This window comes from Bos javanicus, chromosome 26, assembly GCF_032452875.1.
Source record: "Bos javanicus breed banteng chromosome 26, ARS-OSU_banteng_1.0, whole genome shotgun sequence".
Classification (NCBI taxonomy): domain Eukaryota; kingdom Metazoa; phylum Chordata; class Mammalia; order Artiodactyla; family Bovidae; genus Bos; species Bos javanicus.
Genome location: NC_083893.1, coordinates 45490771 through 45513831, shown reverse-complemented (window position 1 = coordinate 45513831; position 23061 = coordinate 45490771). Strand labels below are relative to the sequence as shown.

At 47.1% G+C, this 23061-nt stretch overlaps 1 protein-coding gene across 5 annotated transcripts in view; it reads left to right on the top strand.

Annotated features, from left to right (window-relative positions):
• The window catches only part of C26H10orf90 (chromosome 26 C10orf90 homolog), a 249556-nt gene that overhangs the window by 34544 nt on the left and 191951 nt on the right, over nucleotides 1-23061 (top strand). For all 5 annotated transcript variants that reach the window (XM_061403984.1, XM_061403982.1, XM_061403981.1 and 2 more), the window contains exon 2: nucleotides 1899-1971. In XM_061403984.1, the coding sequence (XP_061259968.1) occupies nucleotides 1899-1971 (73 nt within the window). The remainder of the gene's footprint in view (nucleotides 1-1898; nucleotides 1972-23061) is intronic.

Below are 23061 nucleotides of genomic sequence, written 5' to 3'. Positions count from 1 at the left end.
GCCTGGACAGTGTAAGAAAATGCTGTGTAACTACTTAATCCTCCCTATCGCAGCCCAGCCGCAGTCCGGTCCTGCCCTAACCTTTCTCTTTCTCTGTAAATTCTCAGAGGCCAGGCTCCTGCTTGGACCAGAAGAATCGTTTGCCTGCAGTTTCCCATCTGCAGTCTCCAAACTTATGGCCCAGATGCTGGGCATGTGAAGAGGCCAAAATAGGGATGTGAATACACGGAGAAGCTTAATCACACCCTGGGACTAAGCAGCTAACTGGGTTCAGAATGAGAGGCCGATCCAGCCTCTTAGCCTCAGGATAAGATCACAGTCAGAGGGGGGCGGTTTGAAGAGTTATTCTTCAGTTTTGGGGAAAGGTTATTAGATATTTAGAAGGATGGTGAGCACAAGGGGAGGTCCCATGAGGAGCAGGTACTCTGGAGTCTGATTAGAGGCTTATAAACTAGAACTGAAAGACTCACAGCCAAGTGCTTTCAGAATAAACTTACACACCTTTGTCTTTTGGCAGAGAAGGCAGCATCATGATCAAGCTTGCATCCAGCAGACCGCTTTTGTATACATTAATCGTATTTTCATTGGGCCTTGAAGGCTAATTCCTGAAATTTGATGGCTCATGATTAATCAATTTATCAATATTTATTGAATGTCCTATTTTAGCTCAACACCCGTTCAGCACTATGCTGGGAGAGAAAAGAAATATGAGATGTGGTTGTTCTACTAGCAAAATCCATGTTCACTGATTAGTTTTTTTTCCCTCCCTGCTTCCTCCCTGTGAATTTTGCAATCATCAGAAACCCACCCTTTACTTACTCATAAAAATTAACTTATTTCTAAAACAGAAAGAGACTCACAGACATAGAAAACCAATTTATGGTTACCCAAAAGGAAAGCAGGGAAGGATAATTTAACAGTTTTGGATTAACATATATACATTACTCCATATAGAACAGATAATCAGCAAGGACCTATTGCATAGCACAGGAAACTATACTCAATATTTTGTAATAATCTGTAAGGGAAAATAATCTGAAAAAGATATGTAAGTATACGTATACATATATTAAAGTAAGTAAAGTCGGTCAGTCGTGTCCGACTCTTTGTGACCCCGTGGACTGTAGCCTACCAGGCTTCTCCGTCCACGGGATTCTCCAGGCAAGAATACTGGAGTGGGTTACCATTTCCTTCTCCAATACATATAATACATATATATATAAAAAGATATGTGTATGTATATATATATCAGTTCAGTTCAGTTGCTCAGTTGTGTCCAAACTCATGTCCATCGAGTTGGTGATGCCATCCACCCATCTCATCCTCTATCGGCCCCTTCTCCTGCCTTCAATCTTTCCTGGCATCAGGGTCTTTCCCAATGAGTCAGTTCACATCCACATATATATGTATGTGAATATATGCGCTGTGCTTAGTCCCTCAATCATGTCTGATTCTTTGCAACCCCATGGACTGTAGCCCGCCAGGCTCCTCTGTCCATGGGGATTCTCCAGGCAGGAATGCTGGAGTGGGTTGCCGTGCCCTCCTCCTGTGAATATATATATATGTATGCGTAACTAGATCACTGTGCTGTATACCTGAAACTAACACAATATTATAAGTCAACTATGACTTAAATAAAAATAAAAATGCTTTTCTTCTATACTCAGAAAAACCACAAGCAGGAAAAAAAGAAAAATATCTTTTTTTCCACTGGCAGAATTAACACAGAAGAAAATGGAAATAAGTATGTTCATTACAATCTGTAGTTCTTTTTGGGAGAAAGGAGAGATTCTAGGGACATTTCTTGATTTTTTAAAAAATAGTAATATACATTATTGAAGATTATATATCTGGCAAATAAGAATATAAAACTGAAAAGGTTTCTGTTTATCTTCCAGATCCACAGTAGGCTCTTCTCATCCCCGAGAGATCACTCTGCCTGGGAAAGAAAGGAGAGTCTTTCAAATGCAGGTAAAGAACTCGCCCCTGACCGGGTGGCACTCCCTCCAAGCCTCTATTTGTTCTCTCTCGCCTTTATTTTTATTAATAATGAAATGTGCTTTGGAGCCCAGCCTCCCTGCCAACATTAAATGAGAGCTCAGCCACTCCGACAAGATTTGAAGCTGATTTGAATTTCCAAACACACAGGCTTTTAGGCTGGCAGTCTCTGAAAAAACAAACAATGCAGAAGAAATATCGGTTGCCTTAGGTAGTGCCTTCAGAAGCCGAGATTACCCCAGATCACTGAGCGTGCGAGGGGGTTAGGCCAGCGTGGAGCACAGTTCCGGCAAGAATGAATAATGGGACAAATACAGAATCTTCTCAGAACTGGAGAGGGTGCAATTTAAATATAGGCACAGTATCTGTGCGCTCATAAATCATTTTTTTATGGAGCGTCAATTCATAGGCATTCAACTGTAGAAACACTAGGACTGGGATGACTCCAGTCCCTAACTTTGTTAAGTTTGTTAATGTAAATGGCACGCAAATAAGATTTCTTACTCCCTTTCACGAGAGAAGTCACGTGGGTATAAGTCAAATTTCCAATGGTCTTGTGATAAGACTGCTGGGTTAATAGAATATTTCAGTTCAGAGACTCTAGCAAGAATAATGGAGAAGGCGATGGCACCCCACTCCAGTACTCTTGCCTGGAAATCCCATGGATGGAGGAGCCTGGTAGGCTGCAGTCCATGGGCTCTCGAAGAGTTGGACACGACTGAGCGACTTCACTTTCACTTTTCACCTTCATGCATTGGAGAAGGAAATGGCAACCCACTCCAGTGTTCTTGCCCAGAGAATCCCAGGGGCGGGGGAGCCTGGTGGGCTGCCGTGTATGGGGTCGCACAGATTTCGGACATGACTGAAGCGACTTAGCAGCAGCAAGAATAAATTCTGAGAGAATTGTTTTTCATGTGACAAATTTAATTTTTAATCTCCACTTGAATTTTAGGTGGTAAGTGTGGCCTATGAGTTGGTATAAATGTCTGTGTATGTGATCACACACATTTGTAGCTTCTCTTTTCATTATCCCTCACTGCCTGCCTGTATCAAAGGTATCAGGATCTGAAATCCTTTCCTTAACTGACACAGTCAACCCAAGACAAAAATATTATTTGAAAGGAGCTTTCCTAGGTAATCCTCCTGGAGCCCCCAAAGCATGGCTTATAAGCTTATTCTTTAGTAGTGGCAGCTATTTAGTGCGGATCCTTCAAAAACCTAACCAGAAATTGCCTGTAGTAAGAATGTGAATCTACGGATAGAAGCTTCTGCTGGGGTGGGTGGCACGCTCGGGAAGCACGCTGGCTCCCACCACGCCACGGGGAGTCTGGGAGTCGCCACATTTCCGTGGGGCACTCAGAGGTGCCTGGGAGGACAGTCAGATCCAGATGCCTCTCACAGGTGTGTCCGTCTGCTTTTCCTGAGGACTAGGTCACCTAAAGGGGCTTCCCAGGTGGCGCTAGTGGTAAAGAACCTGCCTGCCAACACAGGAGACATGAGACTCGAGTTCGATCCCAGGATCAGGAAGATCCCCTGGAGGAGGGCATGGCAACCCACTCCAGTATTCTTGGTTGGAGGAGCCCATGGACAGAGGAGCCCGACAGGCTACAGTCCACAGAGTTGCAAAGAGTCGGACACGACTGAAGCAACTGAGCACGGCACGGCAGGTTGCCTAAAACACGCGTGCTCTCGCTCTGCTGACAAGCATAGCCTGCTCATGAGGCGATCGGCAGTTTAATGGCTTAGAAGCAAGTTCCAGTGGGCCCTGAGGCCAGAGGTGAATAGTCGGGGCTGTGGAGAACGTGCCCGAACAAGCCTGGGTGAGGAGAGAGATGCCTGTCTCCTGGATTTCTTTGTTTCCTCTTAGATCTATCTATATTTTCAAAGTTCTCATTCTGGAAGAATACATTAGAAGCAGTCTTAAATCTTGGGTATTCAGGCAGAAGGCGAGGAGTTGCTGAAGAAAGAATCACTCATGACACTTGTTCAGAGGGTCTGCGACAGTGGGGTCTTCCAGGAGGGGAGAGAGATTTGACTCAACTCCAGGTACAAGGAAAAGTGGGAATTTACAGCCAAGGAGCAGGGAGGGGGTCAGTGGATGGAAGATCTCTGAGGAGGAAATGCCAGGAGTAGGGAGGATTTTGGCTAAAGTGACTTGACAGGTGAGGGAAGAGGAATTTGATCAGATATCAAGGGCAGGGGATGTCCTCTAGATTCACTCAGCGGGATTCTTGCTAAAATTGCACTAAGTGGGCCAAGGACAGAACTCAGGAGCACGGCCTAGTCAGGAGTTCTCAGAGGAGAACTCAGAGGAGACCAGCTCAGGTCAGGGCGAGTCTCTGCTGGAGTCAGTGGCTGTGTGGGTACCGAGTGCGGTTGGGAGTTGACGCTGTGAGGGGACACTCATGCCCTCTGCGTCTTCCCGCAAGGTCGTTTCCCTCTGTTAAAGAGAAGCTGCACGGGACACTGGTGGAAAGTGCTAAGACGGATTTTATGTGCGCTAATGCAGTAGGGGAGAGGGACGCCCAGGCGGCTCAGCGGTAGAGAATCCGCCTGGGGGAGAGGGACGCCCAGGTGGCTCAGCGGTAGAGAATCCACCTGCCAATTCAGGAGACATGGGAGATACAGTAACTGGATCTAACTCTCGCAGCCTGTGTCTTTGAGTTAAATCCTCAGGCTCGAGCCTGAGTCGGTCATCTCAGGTCAGGAGGCAAGGTCAGATGTTAGAAACCTGGCTTCTGGGCATCCAGCCTTATAGGTACCTGGCTCACAGCGGGGCAGGTCTCCCAGAAGGAGTCCACAGGCCAAGCTGATGTCCTAAAGGCATAGGTAGGCCCATGGAATCTCAAGGTTGAGAGGGGTCATCGAGGTTGTTTTGTCCAACTTCTTCCTGATGTCTGACAACTGAAACCCTTCCCACTCCTTCCCACACGGGAGTGAGAAAGTCTCTGAAGAGTAGGTCCAGCATACAGTGAGCCCCAAGGCCAGGAGCCTCACTCTACTTGAAGGTACCTCTAGGCTTGCTTGAGCTTCCCAGGTGGCGCTAGTGGTAAAGAACCTGCCTGCCAATGCAGGAGACACAAGAAACATGAGTTTGATCCTGGGTTGGGAAGATTCCCTGGAGGAGGGCGTGGCAACCCACTCCAGTATTCTTGCCTGGAGAATGCCATGGACAGAGGAGCCAGGCCAGCTACAGTCCATGGGGTCTCAGAGAGCCAGGCATGACTGAAGTGACTTAGCATGCATGCACACATGACTTGCTCATGCAGCTGGAATTGTTAGAAAGCCTTACGACTGTGTTGAACCAAAACAAACACCTTCCTTCTTTTTTAATCTGTAAGGAGCTGGAATACATGTTCTGATCTGTGTTCTTGGAAGACAACTGCATCGTGCTGTTCCTGGAAGAAGATGGTACAGGTTTGGGCCAGAGCAGGGGCAGAGGATGTTGGAACCACTGGAGCACTGCGGAATAGCAGAGTTTATAGGCAGCTGGATAAGGGAGGAGTTAAAGGTGTCTCTGGGCATATAGGGCTCCCATCAGTAGGGTAGGAAATTCAGGAGTCAAGGGCTGGTATTGGTGGGAGGACCCTGGATTTGTGGGGTCTAGATGCTCTGCATGTGAGAAACCATCTCTGCCTGATGTCCAGAAAGCAGTTGGAATTTTGGTTTTGAGGTGAAGAGGCAGGTCAGGTTCATCGGTCTTGACGTGATCATTATTTACAGGTGGGTCGCATGAGAATCCGGGAGAAGAGCTGAGATGAATGCAGGAGAAAGGAGAAAGTGGGAAGAGGAGGGCCTTCAAATCCGAGACCCCCAAACGTGGAGCAGGAAGAGGCGCCAACCTGGGAATCCATGCCTGCTGTCAGGCGTTTTTAACTGGAAGTCCAGTGCCAGTGTTGACTTTGCTCTCAATCCATCCTTTATTTTTGAAAAAGCTGCTCCACTTTCTCGGGTCTTAGAGACCTGTGGTTTAGGATTCCCCCATGTCCGCGGGGCGGCTCTAAAACTCAGGGGTATGGGTGGTCCCCTCTCTTATGGAAGCTGGATCAAATGGAGTTCAGAGGGCTTGTGCAGGAAACCTGAAGTGAATGTCATCTCTGAGCTTTCATTTTTGTTTCCTTCATTTGCACAGTGCAACTGTTTACTGTTTCGGTCACTGGAAATACCAGGACTGGGGAGGGCAGGAGCCGATTTCTTATGGTAAAGTTGTCGTCTTGGCAAGGCCTTTTGAAATCTGTGGGTCTGGGTAAAATTTCAGTTTACTATGATTAATAAGATCTGAACACTAAAGGAGAAAAAAAAATGTAGAAAGGATGACGATTTCTGCCCAAACTCATGTCTGTTTTCAAAATCAGTGGAAGGTAGGAAGTCCCTTTCAAATTTCCATTTTGTGTGATATAAAAAGATTCCATTTCCTGGTTCTCCATCACCGTGCTACCTGTCTATGAGACTGCTTTCTCTGAGGACATAGAAAAGGTGGAGAGAATCAGGCGCCCACTTAAACCTTTTTTGGGAGCATCAGTTATAGGAAATGTGTGATGAAGGTCACCGGGAAGTTTTCATTATTAATTCACTTGGCTTAGGAAGGAAGGTGGGACGGCATGAAATTTTCTCCCTCCTGATCAATTAAGCCCGACCTTTAAAACTGGCAGTATTTAAAGGGTGGGTTTTTGATGGATGAGTGGAATGAAGTGATTATATTTCCACTTAAAACTTGAGGGTTATTGTTCCTTTATTCCAGCTTTTGTAAGAGCAGTGGTTTTCTTCCTTCATAATCAAAGTTTCAATTTTAGTTCATAGCATCAAACGGTTTCCCCAATAAAACATACCCTTTACCACGCTTTGAGGACAGGTTCTTCTATTACACCTTAAAAACCACCCCGGATCTGATGTGAGCTGTGTTTCTTTCCTGTCTTGTGATCTGTAATGCAGTTTCTCTATGAACATAGAAGGGACACCACATTTTTATTTCTTTATTTTAATCAAAGTGTAGTTGATTTTAGGGCTTCCCTGGTAGCTCTGTTGCGCTAGTTTCTGCTGTATAGCAAAGTGATTCAGTTTTATATACATACATGTATATATATGTATGTACACACACCACATATTCTTTTTCATATTATTTTCCATTATGATTTATTACAGGATGTTGAATATAGGTCCTTGTTGTTTATTTATTTTATATATAGTAGTTTGTATCTGCTAATCCCAAACTGCTTTTTAAAAATTACTTTTTATTGAATAAAAATTTTGAAATATAGTTGATTTACAGTGTTGTATTCATTTCAGGTGTACAGGGAAGTGGTTCAGTTATATATATAAATATTTATAGTCTTCTTTCACATTCTCTTCCATTATACGTTATTAAAGATACTGAGTAGAGTTCCCTGTGCTATGCTATATACCTCCCTACATAAGTAGGTCCTTGCCAGATTTTTATTTTATATGTAGGAGTGTATATCTGTTCATCTCAAACTCCTAATGTATTCCTCCCCCTCCCCCTTTGGCAGCCATAAATTTGTTTTCTATGTCTTCAGGTCTGTTTCTGTTTCATAAATAAGTTCATTTGCGCTCAGTTGGTTCCGTCGTGTCCAGCTCTTTGCGACCCCAGGGACTGTAGCCCTCCAGGCTTCTCTGGGCTGCCATGCCCTCCTCCAGGGGATCTTACCTGGAGAGCCTCACATATCCCGCATTGGCAGGCAGGTTCCCCGGGACACCAAATTTATCTCCTGAAAAACCTGTGGTTTTTTTTTGTTGTTGTTTGTTTGTTTTTGTTTTGTTTTGTTTTTAATTAGGGCTCTAATGGTTGGAGTAGAAAGATAGGGATAATTTTTTTTTACAGAGCTGTTTTGATTACACTACCCTCATCTGCCCTGCCTGTGGGGAGGATCCCTCTGTGGAGCAGTGTGTGTAAGAGCATCTTTAACCAAAGCAACCACCCTCCCTGACCTCAGAGAGCCAAGTGTACACTCCTTGGCCTGGCATTTGGTGCGGTTTTCCTCTGACTCTAGCTTACTCTCCTAGATTTTCCTGCAGTTGGGTAGCCTTGCAGCGCCTGTGTTCAACACTTGCTTGTATCTCTCATTGGCCATGGAGAGACTCTCCTGAAACTGTCTTCTGTGTGTTTTTGTTGAGAAAATCCTTACCTTTTCAGATTAGTTCCCTGAATCAACCTGCCCCACCCCCAATCTCCCAAAGGCATTTTGTTCTGCCATCCTAGTCTTTCCAGTGTTTCCTTTGAAGATTTGTGCACCCCGCCCCGGTCCCCCCTTAAAGACTGTGGGCTCGGAGAGTGGGGACCTTGTCCCCCTCATCCATGTTCCCAAGTTCAGGGACAGGCTCATGAACGTGGGCCAGTTGTTCACTAGGTTGAGCGGCGTTGTGTGTACCAAGGAGCCCCACAGGGAGCCAACCGCATCCAGGGATCCCACTTGCCCCTCTCAGGAAGCCCGCAGAGCAGGCTGGGAATCGGGTCACGTGACAGCCATGGCAGAGAAAGCTTCTGTCTTTGGATTTTTCTGAGATTCTTGCAAGAGCTTCATATGACAGGCAACTGTCCTGTAACTTGGCTACCCTTGTTGAGAGGGGACAGCCTTCCACCTGAATGGCTCCTTTCTGCTTTTGCCCACTCAGCCTCCACACTGTTCTGCAAGAGTTGTGGTGGTTTTGTCGCTAAGTTATGTCAGACTCTTTGCAATGCCATGGACTGTGACCGCTTAGGTTCCTCTGCAAGAGGGAGGTGGGAAAAAGCAGCACAACCCCTGATCCCCAGAGAAGAAAGGACATTTATTCCTGCTTGCTGAGCAAGATATAAAGAGACACGTTTGGGTCTGTTGTGCCAACTTGTGTAGGACATTATTGGAAAGAAAATAGACCAAGTTGCTTTTGTCACAGGGGCATGTGATGGTTCCTGTTTGTTCTCTGATGAATAACCATTACTCTCACACCTCCTCCTCAATTCTGTTTAGAGGCTGCCTGGGTCTTGACCCTCAGTTTCGCTACAATCACCCATAAATAGTGCAATAAGCAACTTTTCCACCCTGTATGAGTTTCTGCCTCTAGATTCATCTTTGTACCATCTATGTACCATCACCTGGTACATAATCTAATTTTAAAAATAATTGGCAAAAAGTACTAAGCAAAGAACTCAGTGGAAGATTTCCCATTATTGTAGCTTTGTGTCAGAAAGAACTACATCCAGCCAGGTTTAACTGCTTCCTCTCAGAAGCATGGATGCTCAGTTACTGCCTATTGTGTACTGAGGAACCGAAGAACCTCATCGAGATCCGACGCTAGGGTGGACACGACAAGGACAGTCCCTGAGGGCCACTGTCTCATTTTTAGAAAGGTTGAATGAGGCCAGCTACCCTTACTTTAAACTCATTTCCCCCAAACATACATATGAGCCCTCTGGTGACATTCCTGATTCTCTAAGCTCAGAATAGCTGTTCCATTCTCCGAAATGGTGCCACAGCCCATCTGACTGGCCAAGCTGGAACTCTTGTGGTCTTTCTGCATCTTTCACATTCCCACGTCCAATCCAGGGCCACTTCCCTGAGATTCACCTCCTAGTCATCTTTGGGGTCTTCTCCTTTCCATCACTGCTGCCATGTTGGTTGGACTACTGCCCTACTCCATGCTGTCTGTCTAGTCTGCACCTATAGACAGAGTGAGCTGTTGAGGCCATGTCACTGCCCACCTGAAACCTTTCCATGCCTTTCAGTTGCTCTTATAATAAAGAAAGCTCTTGGTTTCTTTTATCAGTATCTTATAATTTGCAGAATACAGATCTTTTGCCTCCTTCAGTTCTTTTCAGTTCAGTCGCTCAGTCGTGTCCGACTCTTTGCAACCCCATGAATCACAGCACGCCAGGCCTCCCTGTCCATCACCAACTCCCGTAGTTCACTCAAACTCACATCCATTGAGTCAGTGATTCCATCCAGCCATCTCATCCTCTGTCGTCTCCTTCTCCTCCTGCCCCCACTCCCTCCCAGCATCAGAGTCTTTTCCAATGAGTCACCTCTTCACATGACGTGGCCAGAGTATTGGAGTTTCAGCTTTAGCATCATTCCCTTCAAAGAACACCTAGGACTGATCTCCTTCAGAATGGACTGGTTGGATCTCCTTGCAGTCCAAGGGACTCTCAAGAGTCTCCTCCAACATCACAGTTCAAAATCATCAATTCTTTGGCGCTCAGCTTTCTTCACAGTCCAACTCTCACATCCATACATGACTACGGGAAAAACCATAGCCTTGACTAGACGTACCTTTGTGGGCGAAGTAATGTCTCTGCTTTTCAATATGCTCTCTAGGTTGGTCATAACTTTCCTTCCAAGAAGTAAGTGTCTTTTAATTTTATAGCTGCAATCACCATCTGCAGTAATTTTGGGGCCCCCAAAATAAAGTCTGACACTGTTTCCACTGTTTCCCCATCTATTTCCCATGAAGTTATGGGACCAGATGCCATGATCTTAGTTTTATGAATGTTGAGCTTTAAGCCAACTTTTTCACTCTCCTCTTGCATTTTCATCAAGAGGCTTTTTAGTTCCTCTTCACTTTTTGCTATAAGGGTGGTATCATCTGCATATCTGAGGTTATTGATATTTGTCCCAACAATCTTGATTCCAGCTTGTGCTTCTTCCAGCCCAGCGTTTCTCATAATGTACTCTGCATATAAGTAAAATAAGCAGGGTGACAGTATACAGCCTTGACGCACTCCTTTTCCTATTTGGAACCAGTCTGTTGTTCCATGTCCAGTTCTAACTGTTGCTTCCTGACCTGAATATTTGCCTCCTTAGGTAGGTTTATTCCTTGGTTTTTTATTCTTTTTGATGCAATGGTACAAGGATTGCTTCCTTAATTTCTCCTTCTGATCTTTCATTGTTAGTGTGTAGAAATGCAACAGATTTCTGTGTATTGATTTTGTATCCTGCAACTTTACCGAAGTTATTGATGAACTCAGGTAGTTTTTTGGTAGCTTCTTTAGGATTTTCTATATATAATATCATGTCATCTGCAAACAGCGACAATTTTATTAATTCTTTCCCAATTAAGATTTTATGTCTTTTTCATCTTTGTCTGCTATGGCTAGGACTTCCAAGCTACTTGAATTAAAGTAGTGGGAGTGGGTGTCCTTGTCTTTTTCCTGATCTCAGAGGAAATGGTTTCACTTTTTCACCATTGAGTATGATGTTAGCTGTGGATTTGTCATTTATGGGCTTTGTTATGTTGAAGTATGACCCCTCTATGGGCTTCCTGGGTGGTGCAGTGGTAAAAAATCCACCTGCCATTGCAGGAGATGCAAGAGATTTGGGTTTGATCCCTGTGTCGGAAAGATCCCCTGCAATAGGAAATGGCAACCCACCCCAGTATTCTTGCCTGGAGAATTCCATGGACACAGGAGCCTGGTGGGCTACAGTCCATGGGGCCACAAAGAGTCAGAATGACTGAGTGACTGAGCATACAACCACACACATGTCCCCTATATGTCCACTTTCTAGAGAGTTTTTTTTTTTTTAAATCATGAATGGATGTTGAATTTTTTATTAAAAAAAGAATCAACCCAGGAAGTTCTTGCTGTGGTCTTAAAGGGCTGAGGGTACTGGTCCCTGGGCTCCACCACGTCCTCCCCCTCCTTCTGCTGCACCCCTGCTCGCCATGAGTCTCCTGCTATGGGATCCTTGTAGGAGCCGATCCCTCTTGTTGAGCGTCAGCACTCATTTCCTCCTCCCTGAGTGACCTTGACTCAGCCTATAGATCCTAAGGGACCCGTGTCCCAGAGAAACTATCCCTGATCTCAAGACCAACCCCATCTCAGGCATTGGAGTCCCCCTTCCTCTCCTTTGCTGCTTTTGTCACAATCATATCATATTCATCTGTGTTTGATGAATATCTGTGCTCTCATCCAGACTGTAAGCTGCCCAAGAGCTTAGGTTTTGCTTGCTAGCCGCCGTGCCAAGCCCTGGTGCTCTGTAAACACCTGTTGCAGGGATGAGCTGGCTGGTTGGAGGAAGGAGAGCCTGGGGGATCCGTTGGCACAGGGAGTCACATACATCATCGTGGCTGACATCCAAAGGACTCTGAGATCACACGCTGAGACACTGCATCCAGGTCCCTTCCTGCTCTCTCTTCCTCCCCGCTCTGACTTGACCCCACCCTCTTTCTGCCCCCATCTCCTCGATCTATTTCCTCTGACATCATCACCGTCTCTCCTGGGGTTGCCTGGCCCCAGAGCTGTGAACCCCAGCTGATGCTGAGGTCTGCGTTGGGTTCACATATTGTTATAGGTATGACTTCAGGCTGCTTTAAGTTAGAGAGGTTTATTAATTTCTACTTCCTTATTGTTGGTTGTATATCAAAAGCCCCCTCCCCATCCCCGCCCAAGAAAAAAATAGCACTTACAAATAATTATCAGAAGTGACACCCTGCTTTCAAGGGTTGTATATTATAGGGAAAAGACTGCAAATAGAAGGCCTTTTTCCCAAACTCTTGTGGGTCCTGCTGTATGGAATGCTGCTTGTTTTGATGAAATATTGTTAATAAGGCATGGAGAGAATAGCTTGGTTAAAAGCTAAAGTGGTAGATTTTTTTTTTTTTTGGAGTAGCTTTCACACTCAACTGGCCAAGTAAATAAAAGATTTTGAAAAGAAAAAAAAAAGCATACAAACAAAGGCAACGTCAGTTGAAAGTGACATATGGAATTACATGTAATTTCGAAGCTTATTGTGTTTTTACTATCACATGTGTGACAGTGTCCAGCTTTCCGGCACAAGAGGAATTTTTCTCGGTAGCTGTCGTGTGACAGAGTGTAAGCTGTAGTGAGGCAGACAGTCTAAGGATCTGAAGGAGGCACCTTTCAAACCAAGCAAAACTGTCTACCCTCATCGCTTATTTTACGTCTTGGTAAAAATACCACTGCTGGCCATAAGCTGATTCTTGCAAAGCATCAGCTTGTGAACAGATAACCTGAATTGCTTCCTTCTCCCTCTCTGGGTGGGGTTGCTGGCTGGCGGCGTGCCCTGAGCTCAGGGGGTGAAAGGCAGGAGCCAGGGAGGACCTTTCTGGCTGAGAGAGAGCTCGTCATGAGCACCGTCATCAGGAAGGGAAAACCAGGGCCAATACCCCTTTCCAGCTTCTGAGGGGTGCAGACCCCCGTCTCCTGGGGCGAACCGTACTCCTGTGTTCACTCAGGAGGCAGGTATGATCCACTCCTCCTTCAAAGGAACCATTGTTCTTTGAAGGGCATTGGCTTCAGGTTGCATGCCTGCCTTGGCACCTGAGCAGCCCTTCTGTTTCTAAAAGCTTCCGGAACATTCTCCCCTTAGGCTGGTATCCAACAATGCCACCGTCCCCACTCTGCGCTGAGGGCAGAGCTCCTGAATCTTATTTGGAGAGCTTCAGCTGTGAAGTTTCTGTTTTTCACAAACTACCTTGACCGCAGAGGGCCGGGTTGCATTCAAGTGGGGGTCTGTGATTTTTTTTTTTTTTAATGGAACTCTTTCTGAAAATGGAATCTTATGGGAAGCCAATTTGTCAAACAGGTAGAAGCAGAGGCGCTCTGGCTGAAGGGAGCCAGTGAGCACATGGGCCCAGGTGGGCCCTCTTCCCTGAGATATTCCAGAAGCCTGCTGGCATGTCAGAGGATGATTCAAAAGCCATCGTCCTCAGGACTCGGAGGAGAGCGCGATTTGAATAGAATTTGATTGCTTTCTCTTTGAATGTTGAGACATCATGCAGTTAACCCAGAGCCCCATGGAAAGAGCAGGTTATCCCGGCGGGCAGTCCATTTTAACCTAGAGACGTCCCCGCTTCCTCATTGATCTGCTCTCAGTTCCTAAATCCCTCTTTATTTTATGGTTCTCACGACTGTGATTATCTTAGCGCCTGTGGGGCTGGAGCTGGTGCTCTGGGTTCTCCTGGGTGGAGGGCTGCGCTTCTGGCATCCCGCAAAGGGAGAGGAGGTGGAAATGTGCTCTGGGTTTTAACTGGAAGATGGGACGCGGCAAGAGTCTGTAATAGGACAGAGCTTTTAAAATTCGCTTCCCTTTCTAATATTAAATAGCTTTCCTTTAATGACCCTCGGCTCAGAGTTTCTTCTAGATCCTTCCCACAGGCCCTGGCAGGCTTCCAGCTACTTACTCAGCTCCAAATGTGGCTTTCTTTAATGCCTGGCGTGTGCTTAAGTTTGATTTGTTCTTTTTATGGGACCAAGGAGCCGGCAATGAGGGCAGCAAAACATTGAGACAGGCATCCTGGGAGGATGGCCGAGCCCGTTCCTGGGCAGCTTTGAGAGTAGGTCACACGGGGTGGGGTGGGGGTGGCATCCGGGGGAAAGGACTCCCTTCCAGAAGTCTGTGCACTTGACTAGGTAGGGGAATGTGGCTTCTGAGCTGAGGTGCCCTGTTGTTGTTCAGTCACTAAGTCATACCTGACTCTTTGCAACCCCATAGACTACAGCTCGCCTGCTCTTCACTATGTCCCAGTTTGCTCAAACTCATGTCCATTGAGTCAGTGATGCCATCCAACCATCACATCCTCTATTGTCCCCTTCTCCTGCCTTCAATCTTCCACAGCATCAAAGTCTTCTCTGATGAGTCGGCTCTTTGAGTTAGGTGGCCAAAGTATTGGAGCTTCAGCTTCAGCATCAGTCCTTCCAATGAATATTCAGGGTTGATTTCCTTTAGGTTTAACTGGTTTGATCTCTTTGTTTTCCAAGGGACTCTCAAAAAAAATCTTTTCCAGCACCACAATTCAAAAGCATCTGTGCTCAGCATTCTTCATGGCCCAACCCTCACACTTGTACATGACTACCAGAGGTGTCCTGAAAGTGAGTTAAAATTGGGATCAAAGGATAATGTCCCTGCCTTTGGAGTCAAGATTGGAATCCGTGTTCTGGGTGAAATTAGGAGGCTTGGAACATCCCAGCTGTTCATTCCTGGCCCTGTGGTGAGTGAGTGAGCCCGGCTTCACAGCTGCTGAAGTGAGAATGGTTGGACCTCTTACACTGTTGTTCTGAGGAGCAGTTATAATAGACATTAAACACCAATCCTAGATTTTAAATTTTTAAATTTTATTGTGGTAAAAACCACGGGAGATCTACCCTGCTCACAAGTGTTTTAAGTGTGCAATGCATCGCTGTTGACTATTGATACGGAGTTGTTGAGTATATCTCTAGGGCTTACTCATCTGGCTTACCTGAAATTTCATGCCTGTTGATTACTAATTCCCCACCTCCCCACCTCTCAGTCTGCGGCTGTCACCCCTTCAGCTTCTGATTCTATGAATTTGACCATTTTAGACACTTCACATAAGTGGACTCATGCAGCATTTGTCTTTCTATGACTGGCTTATCTCACTTAACATAATGGTCTCAAGTGTCTTCTGTGTTGTCATAACTGCAGGACTTCTTTCTTTTTAGGACTGAATAATATTCCATTGTATGTACAGACCACCTTTCTCTTTATCCATTCATCTGTTGATGGAGGTTTAGTTTCCTTATAGTGGCTCTTGTGAATTATGCTGCAGTGAACATAGCAACACTTATATCTCTTTAAGGACCCTGATTTCACTTCTTTGGATCATACCCAGAAGTGAGATTCAGCGATCTTAGGTGGTTCTATTTTTAAGTTTTTGAGGAACCTCCATACTGTTTTCCATAGTGGCTGCACCACTTTGCATTCTCAGTAACAGTGTCCAAAATTTCTCCACATTCTTGCCAATGCTCTGTTGTATTTGCCTTTTTTTTTTTTTTCTCATAAGGGCCATCCTAACAGATGTGAGTTGATACCTCACTGCAGTTTTGGTTTGTATTCCTCTGATGACTATGACTGATCCTGATTATTGATTCTTGTTAACATTCAGGACATCTCTCCCCCTACCCAAAGCAGAGGCTTATAGGTGAGTTTCCTTTTCTGAAACATTCTGCTTTTGAGTTGTGTGTAGGGGGAAGGAGAGACATGGTGAGTTGAGATGGGGCATGTGGACAGAAGGACTGCCTATGGTCTGCGATCTGTGGGCTCACTCTGCATCTGCCCCACCAGGAAACTGGGCACATAATGTGGGTCACCGAGCTCAGCCTATCCCCATGCCTAACTTCCTTTGTAGCCCTGAGCTTTGTCACATCCTGTCCCAGGGTGGGTCAGACCTGTGCCCTGCCCTGGGCTTCCTAAGCACTTCAGTGGGTGTCTGGTGACCCCCTTGTACCGTGAGCTGCCCCAGGACACTGCCATGCCCTGGCCAATGACGCTCCTGGCCCTGGAATTTCCTACACCCTCTCTTCACACCATTTCTTGCCTGTTAGCAAAATTCCTGCCTCACGGGTCTCTGGGAAATCAGTAGAGAGATGATGGAAGCTGCCCGCAGCACCTGGATGCCACACCCTTGCAGACGGGATGAAGGCAAGTGGGTGGTGGAGGGCGGGGCCAACATCTGGATGGTGGCAGCATACCCCAGAGTCAGATGGGCTCTGAGTAGATCCAGAAGTCCCGCTGTGTCAGAGGGCTCAGAGGGGGGTAAGAGATAAACAGCAGCCATGGAATTAAGGTGTCTGTTGCCATGGTAATGCCGAAAAACTCACCATCCCCAAGACTCAGTGGCTTGTGGAATAATAAGAATTTCTTTCACTCTCGAGCCTCAGGTTGGCAATTTTGGCTGATGGTTCTGGTCTCTTCTGGGCCTGCTTGTGTGTTTGGGCCTGGCAGGTTGTCAGCTGGGGTGACAGCTCTGCTCAAGTAGGCCACCTGGGGTGAAAGCCAGGGGCAAGAGCAGAAACAGAAGTGTGGAAACATGTCTTCAAGCCAAAGTGATTCAGACGACAGAACTCCAAATCAGACGTGGAAAAATAGACCCCTCTCTTGAAAGGAGCAACAAAGCCCAGTGAAAAGGGTGGAGGACGGGCGAGTGGAGAATTGGAGTTCTTAACACCATCCTCCTACCAAATGCTAAGTGGTCTGCTGGGCATTTGCAGGGTTTGTGTGTTTTTCACAACTCCAAGAGGAAGGTACACATATGCCCATTTGATAGATAAGAATATTGAGCTTCAGGAAAGATCCATAACTTCTGGGGTTGCTGAGTTGCCCATCCCTAGGATGAGGGCCATGTTTTCTACCCCGAATTCTGGGATGGGGGTGAATGCCCTGGGGCCTGTCTGCACTTTGGTATCCATACCTGGCATGCACTGAAAGTTCATAGATGCCAGCTGCCCTCTGGCCTGAAACCACACACACCTCGGGGCCACACGTGTCTCCATGTCACTGCAGCCCCAGTGGCTGGCAAAGTGAAGAGGACCTGAAAATTGCTGTTCAGTGACTGTATGATATCACCCAGCATCTTGGAAAGGCAACACTTCAAGTCAGGCAGATGTGCGTCTGAGTCTGATTAGTTATTTATTAGTTATGGAGTCTGGGAGACACAGTGTTTTTAAGGTCACTCTTGAGGTTTCCAATCTCATCTCTTCCACATGAATGTTGAAGGTTGATATGTTTTGGAGTTCTGCTCCCTGGGGCCACTGTTTTCCAGCTCTATCGAGGCACCATGGTTATATAAATGAGGACAGTGTCTGGTCTCCTTTGACACCTGCCTCATCTGTTTTGGCTGCTTCTGCAGCAGCTTGGTCCTTGACCCACTCAAGATCAAGTTGGGAAGCCACACCCATGGATCCTAAAGGATGGTTTCATCATCCAGTCTGTTCCTTGGGTCTTAGCATTTACACTGCCGGTCCTTGATTTCCATTATTTCACTGCTCAAGTCCCTGCCATGAAGGAAATTTGGAGATCTCAAAGGCTCGGGAGGTAGAGGTTGTAAATCAGAACAGTGCCCCTCCCCCCCACCTTTTTACTGAGCACTTACTCTGCGCCAGGAACTATGCTGGGTGCTGAGTGTGCAGTGCTGAACGTGACACCAGTGGAACCTGCTCTTCTGAAATGTAAATCTTAGAGGTTCAGGATGGACAAAAACCAAGGAAATAGACAAATAAGCAAGATTAGTGCAACAACAAGGTTAGAGAGTAAAAAAGAGGGGCACCTACTTCAGGTCAGAAGGTGGTGGGAAAGGAGTTCTCCGCACCAGGTGTCAGGGTGGGGTTGCTTCAGGAAGAGGAAGCGGGATGCACAAAAGTCCTGAGCAGGGAAGAGCCTGGTACGTTCAAGGAGCCAAAAGGAAACCTGGTGTGGCTTGGTCACACTGAGGAAGGGGAGGAGACTGGAGGAGCGGCCTGGAGAGGGATCAGGCAGAGTCTAGAGGGCTGTGCTAAAGGGGTGAGCCTTTGTTTAGCACAGAAGCAGCGAAGGCATTTGAAAAGAGCAACCTGCGGGACTCAGTTTGTGACAAGACCACTTGTGCATGCTGGGGTACGTTCGGGTGCTGGGCAGCCTAAAGCCGGTATCATCTGGGCAGACTTGTGCAAGAAATCGGGTACGAATGACAAGTGCAGAAGTGCAGGGCCCCTGCAGAGACGTGGAAGAGCGTCCATGTGGCTCAGGCCCTGGAAGCTCCCTGCGGTTGACACAGGGTCTCCCTTGATGGCACGAATGAAGGGAGCGGGAGTGACTGCAGGTCTGCGGCAGCCGTCCAGACAAGAGAGCCTGGTGACCAGGGTGCTGGCCTCGGAGAAACAGATGCACTCGGACAGGTATTGAAATAGAATCCGAAGAGTTTCTCCAGGCTTGGGTGTGGGCGGCAGGGGATGGAGGAATTGAGGATGACTCCCAAGAAGCACCTCCTCTCCTTTAGTCCTCTCCAGATGTCTAGGAGATGCTGGAAAACACTTAAAATTTTTTCTTTATTATAGTCAATGTACAACATTATTCCAGGTATACAATGTAGTAATTCGCGGTTTTTAAAGATTATACTCCGTGTAGAGTTATTATAAAATGTTGGCTACGTTCCCCATGCTGTGCCGAATATCCTTGTGGCTTATTTTATACAGAGTGTTTTCCTCCTTTCACCTCCTCCCCCTCTATACTCCCCTCCCCTTCCCTCTCCCTACTGGGAACCAGCTACCTGCTTGTCTGTCTGGTGATGGTCTTCAGTCTGAAGAAGGAGGTTTTGTTATCTGCCCAGGACTCAGAACCACCCGGTGGGAGGTTGCACCCTGGTGGGGGCCGCCCTGCAGCAGCTGCCTGTGAGCCTGTCACCGTGTGCTGGGCTTGCTGCAGAGCTGGGGCGGGAGGCAGGTCGCTCCCGGGGACACTTGGCTTCACATCGGACATGTGCAGGTCTTGTCGGCTGGCTTTGAGAAAAGACTCCCCTCCACATCTCATCTGGGGTGGTCTCCACTCCCTCCTGCTTTCCTGCCCATCTCCGCCCCCATTAGCTCATTCACAGGATGACCACGTGGGACCCCACTGTGGGACTCCTTCATTCCAGCATATTTAGGACTCAGGGCGCACACAGTAGGCTCCAGTCAAGCTTCTCAGGATGAAGTTCTTTTACATACAGTTGGAGCAGCAAGCTTAATTCTGTGCAAGGGCTCCAGGGAGCAAAGCTCTCTGGCCTATTTTCCTGTTATTAAAATGGGACAATGATAGTCCCTCATCACAGGGTCATTGAGAGGATTAAACAAAGTCATGCTGGCACCATGCCTGGTACAGAATGCACACATGGGCGAGGGCTATTTTTTTTTTAATTATTATTATCTGCATTCTAAGAGGAAAGGAAGATGAAGAATGTCATATAGTTAATGTAAGGTGAAACGCTAAGGAACATTTCCAAGTTAAAGGAGAAGTTGGTGAATGCAGGAGGCTATGGAGGGGGAGGTTCATAGCCAAGTCCCTGGGGTCTGAGACCCCTGCCCCCACTCGCTTCTCCGTGCAGATGACATTCATCACACCCTGCACTGCCTGGCCCCAGCCCTGGAGAGAGCTCTGTGGAGCTGGTGGCTCCCGTCTTTACTGAATACAAAGTAAGTGGCTTTTCTAATGGGAAAGGATGTCATATCCGCGTGGAATACAAAGCATGCCTAGCCCTACACTTTATAAGCTTGTTCTTCTACAAATGGCTTCTCCTCCCTGGCGAGCATCAGCTTTCCGATCAGTTGGACTCAAATTTTAAATACGTGGGATTTAAAGTCACTTTGAAACACCCCCCCCTCCCTTTCAAGCAATCGTAAGAAGAATAGATGCCTTAAGTGTCTGCATCTGGCGGGCAGCTGGAAGCTGCACTCCCGCCTTTGCCTTTAACACCTGCCATTTGTCTCCACACTGGCTTTTCCTGATAATTGAGATGTGCCAGGCATGAAACGAGGGTCTGATCTCAGGGTGCCGACGCTGGTCTCCAGCCAGATGTTCCCCCTTCATTAGAATGTGTCCATCAGAAATCTTGGCCGGAGGGCGTCTGCCTCTGTCCTCCTTACGTGGGAAAAGCTGGCCTCCTTGTTCCCTTGCCAAAAGGATGGAATTAGTGTTTATGAAGCTGTCGTCACAGAAGCTTTCACCCTTCACAGTTAATGCAGGAAGAGGTCAGTGATGGAAAGCTAATGCTGCAGAAATCAGCCTTCATCATTCACGAGCCACTGGGGCGGCCCTAAATGTCACATCTGAACGCCGCCCCCACCTTCCAGTCCCGACGAGGATGTGACTGTATGGAGCTCTGGCTCGCGGCTGGAATCTTAATTTCTGGATTGGCAGTGTTGCAGCGAGTTCCAATGTGGGTGCCAGCTTCTCACACAAGGACCACTCAGGGGTCCTCTTATAAGCCACAGGGTAGATGAAATGGCAGATGGGGGGCTTCTTTGTGCAGTGTTGGGGGGACCCATGGGAGAAGCTCTGTGTCTGGAAGGAGCAGGGTGGTCACAGCCCAGCCCTACCGTAATGAACTGGGATAACCAGTTACACTCTGGTGGATGAGGAAGATGGAGGCTGAGGGGTAGGTGGGGAAGGCTGGTCCTGGAGAATTTTCAGGGTCAAGATGAGGGAAGGAAGGTGATGTTACTTGCTTGACTAAGAAGACACTAGTGGGACTTCCCTGGTGGCTCAGATGGTAAAGCGTCTGCCTACAATGCAGGAGACCCAGGTTTGATCCCTGGGTCGGGAAGATCCCCTGGAGAAGGAAATGGTGACCCCCTCCAGTACTGTTGCCTGGAAAATCCCACTGATGGAGGAGCATGGTGGGCTACAGTCCATGGGGTCCCAAAGAGTCAGAAACAGCTGAGTGACTTCACTTTTTTTCTAAGAAGAATCTCAACTCAGGAGAGATGGCTATGGAGTATTCAGAACCATCCACTCAGTACAATCAGCCCCAAGCTACTTATTATTGAGCAGTTCTCAACTGTGGTGCTGGAGAAGACCCTCTAGAGTCCCTTGGACAGTAAGGAGATCAAACCAGGCAATCCTAAAGGAAATCAACCCTGAATATTCACTGGAAGGACTGATGCTAAAGCTGAAGAACCAATACTTTGGCCACCTGGTGTGAAGAGCTGACTCATTGGAAAAGATCCTGATGCTGGGAAAGATTGAAGGCAGGGGGAGAAGGGAACGACAGAGGATGAGATGGTTGGATGGCATCAGTGACTCAGTGGACATGAATTGAGCAAACTCCGGGAGGTGGTCACAAAGAATCGGACATGACTTAGCGACTGAACAACAACAACAATGCTGAGAGGCAGGAGCCCATGAAACTCACCTGGGAGGCTGACCTCTAGCCAGATCAGCGCCCTCCCTCGGCTCAGGGTTCCCACAGTCAGAGGCTCATCACGACTGCTGAAATTCTCCACAAAAGAGGAGCCTGTGAAGCAGTGACAAACATAGCATCCAGTCACCCGACTCCACCCTTCCCTTCCTTCCTTCCCTCTCTCTTTCCTTCCATCCATGCATCCATCCACCCAGCCTTCCCTCCATCCAAACTTGCACCCACCCGACATCTAATAGGTGTTGACTTTGAGAAAGGCCCTGAAAATACGTAAATAAATAAGACACAGACCCGGATGTTTTGAATTTGGGAGACCCCAAGAATGTGATCGCCCAAGAGTTCTTTAGAGTCCTCCATGTCCTATGTGACCAGTAAGAAACCCACGTCACAGAACAGATGGTGACCCCATCCTGCTGGGCTGGAATCCAGGCCTCCTAACTGGGAGTTGAAGTTTTCATGCACCAGCCTGAGAAGTCATCCCCATGATGAGCGAGAAGGTGTGCTGTATAGATTGGATGTGATTCCACGCATTTCCCTGAGAGACACCTGCTGGTTTTGATAAGGAGAATAAGCAGGCTTCTGATTCTCAGAAAACTGGCCAAGTATGTTCAGAAACAAATAAGATATATTCACACTGTTGTGAAAACATGCTCTGCCAAGCACCTGGGATCCTGGTTTTCTCTTACCTGGGGGAAGGGGGACAAGAGAAACGATAGTGTGTTAACCTGAGCCCATTAGACCTCCTCCCCCTTACCCGTTCCTGCCAAAATGCACAAATGAACTGAGTGATTTTTCTCTTCCTAATGGTGGAAGGCCCTCTATCTCTTCAGTTCAGTTCCTCAGTTGTGTCCTACTCTTTGCGAACCCATGAACCGCAGCATGCCAGGCCTCCCTGTCCATCACCAACTCCCAGAGTTTACTCAAACTTATGTCCATTGAGTCAGTGATGCCATCCAACCATCTCATCCTCTGTTGTCCCCTTCTCCTCCTGCCTTCAATCTTCCCCAGCATCAGGGTCTTTTCCAAGGAGTCAGTTCTTTGCATCAGGTGGCCAAAGTATTGGGGTTTCAGCTTCAGCATCAGTCCTTCCAGTGAGTGTTCAGGACTGATTTTCTTTAGGATGGACTGGTTGGATCTCTTTGCAGTCCAAGGGACTCTCAAGAGTCTTCACCAACACCACAGTTCAAAAGCATCATTCTTTGGTCCTCAGCTTTCTTTATAGTCCAACTCTCACATCCATACATGACTACTAGAAAAAGCACAGCTTTGTATCTCTTAGCCTGCCTTTTTTTTTTTTTAACTTGGAGCAGCCAAACCTCTGGAGTTCTAGTACGGCTTCAGGACTGGAGAAATGAACCTTACAGAGACAGGGGCAAGGGAAGCTTGTAGGTTCCCCTGTAGTGCTGCTCCCTTAAAGCAGATGCTTTTATGTTGCTAATTCAC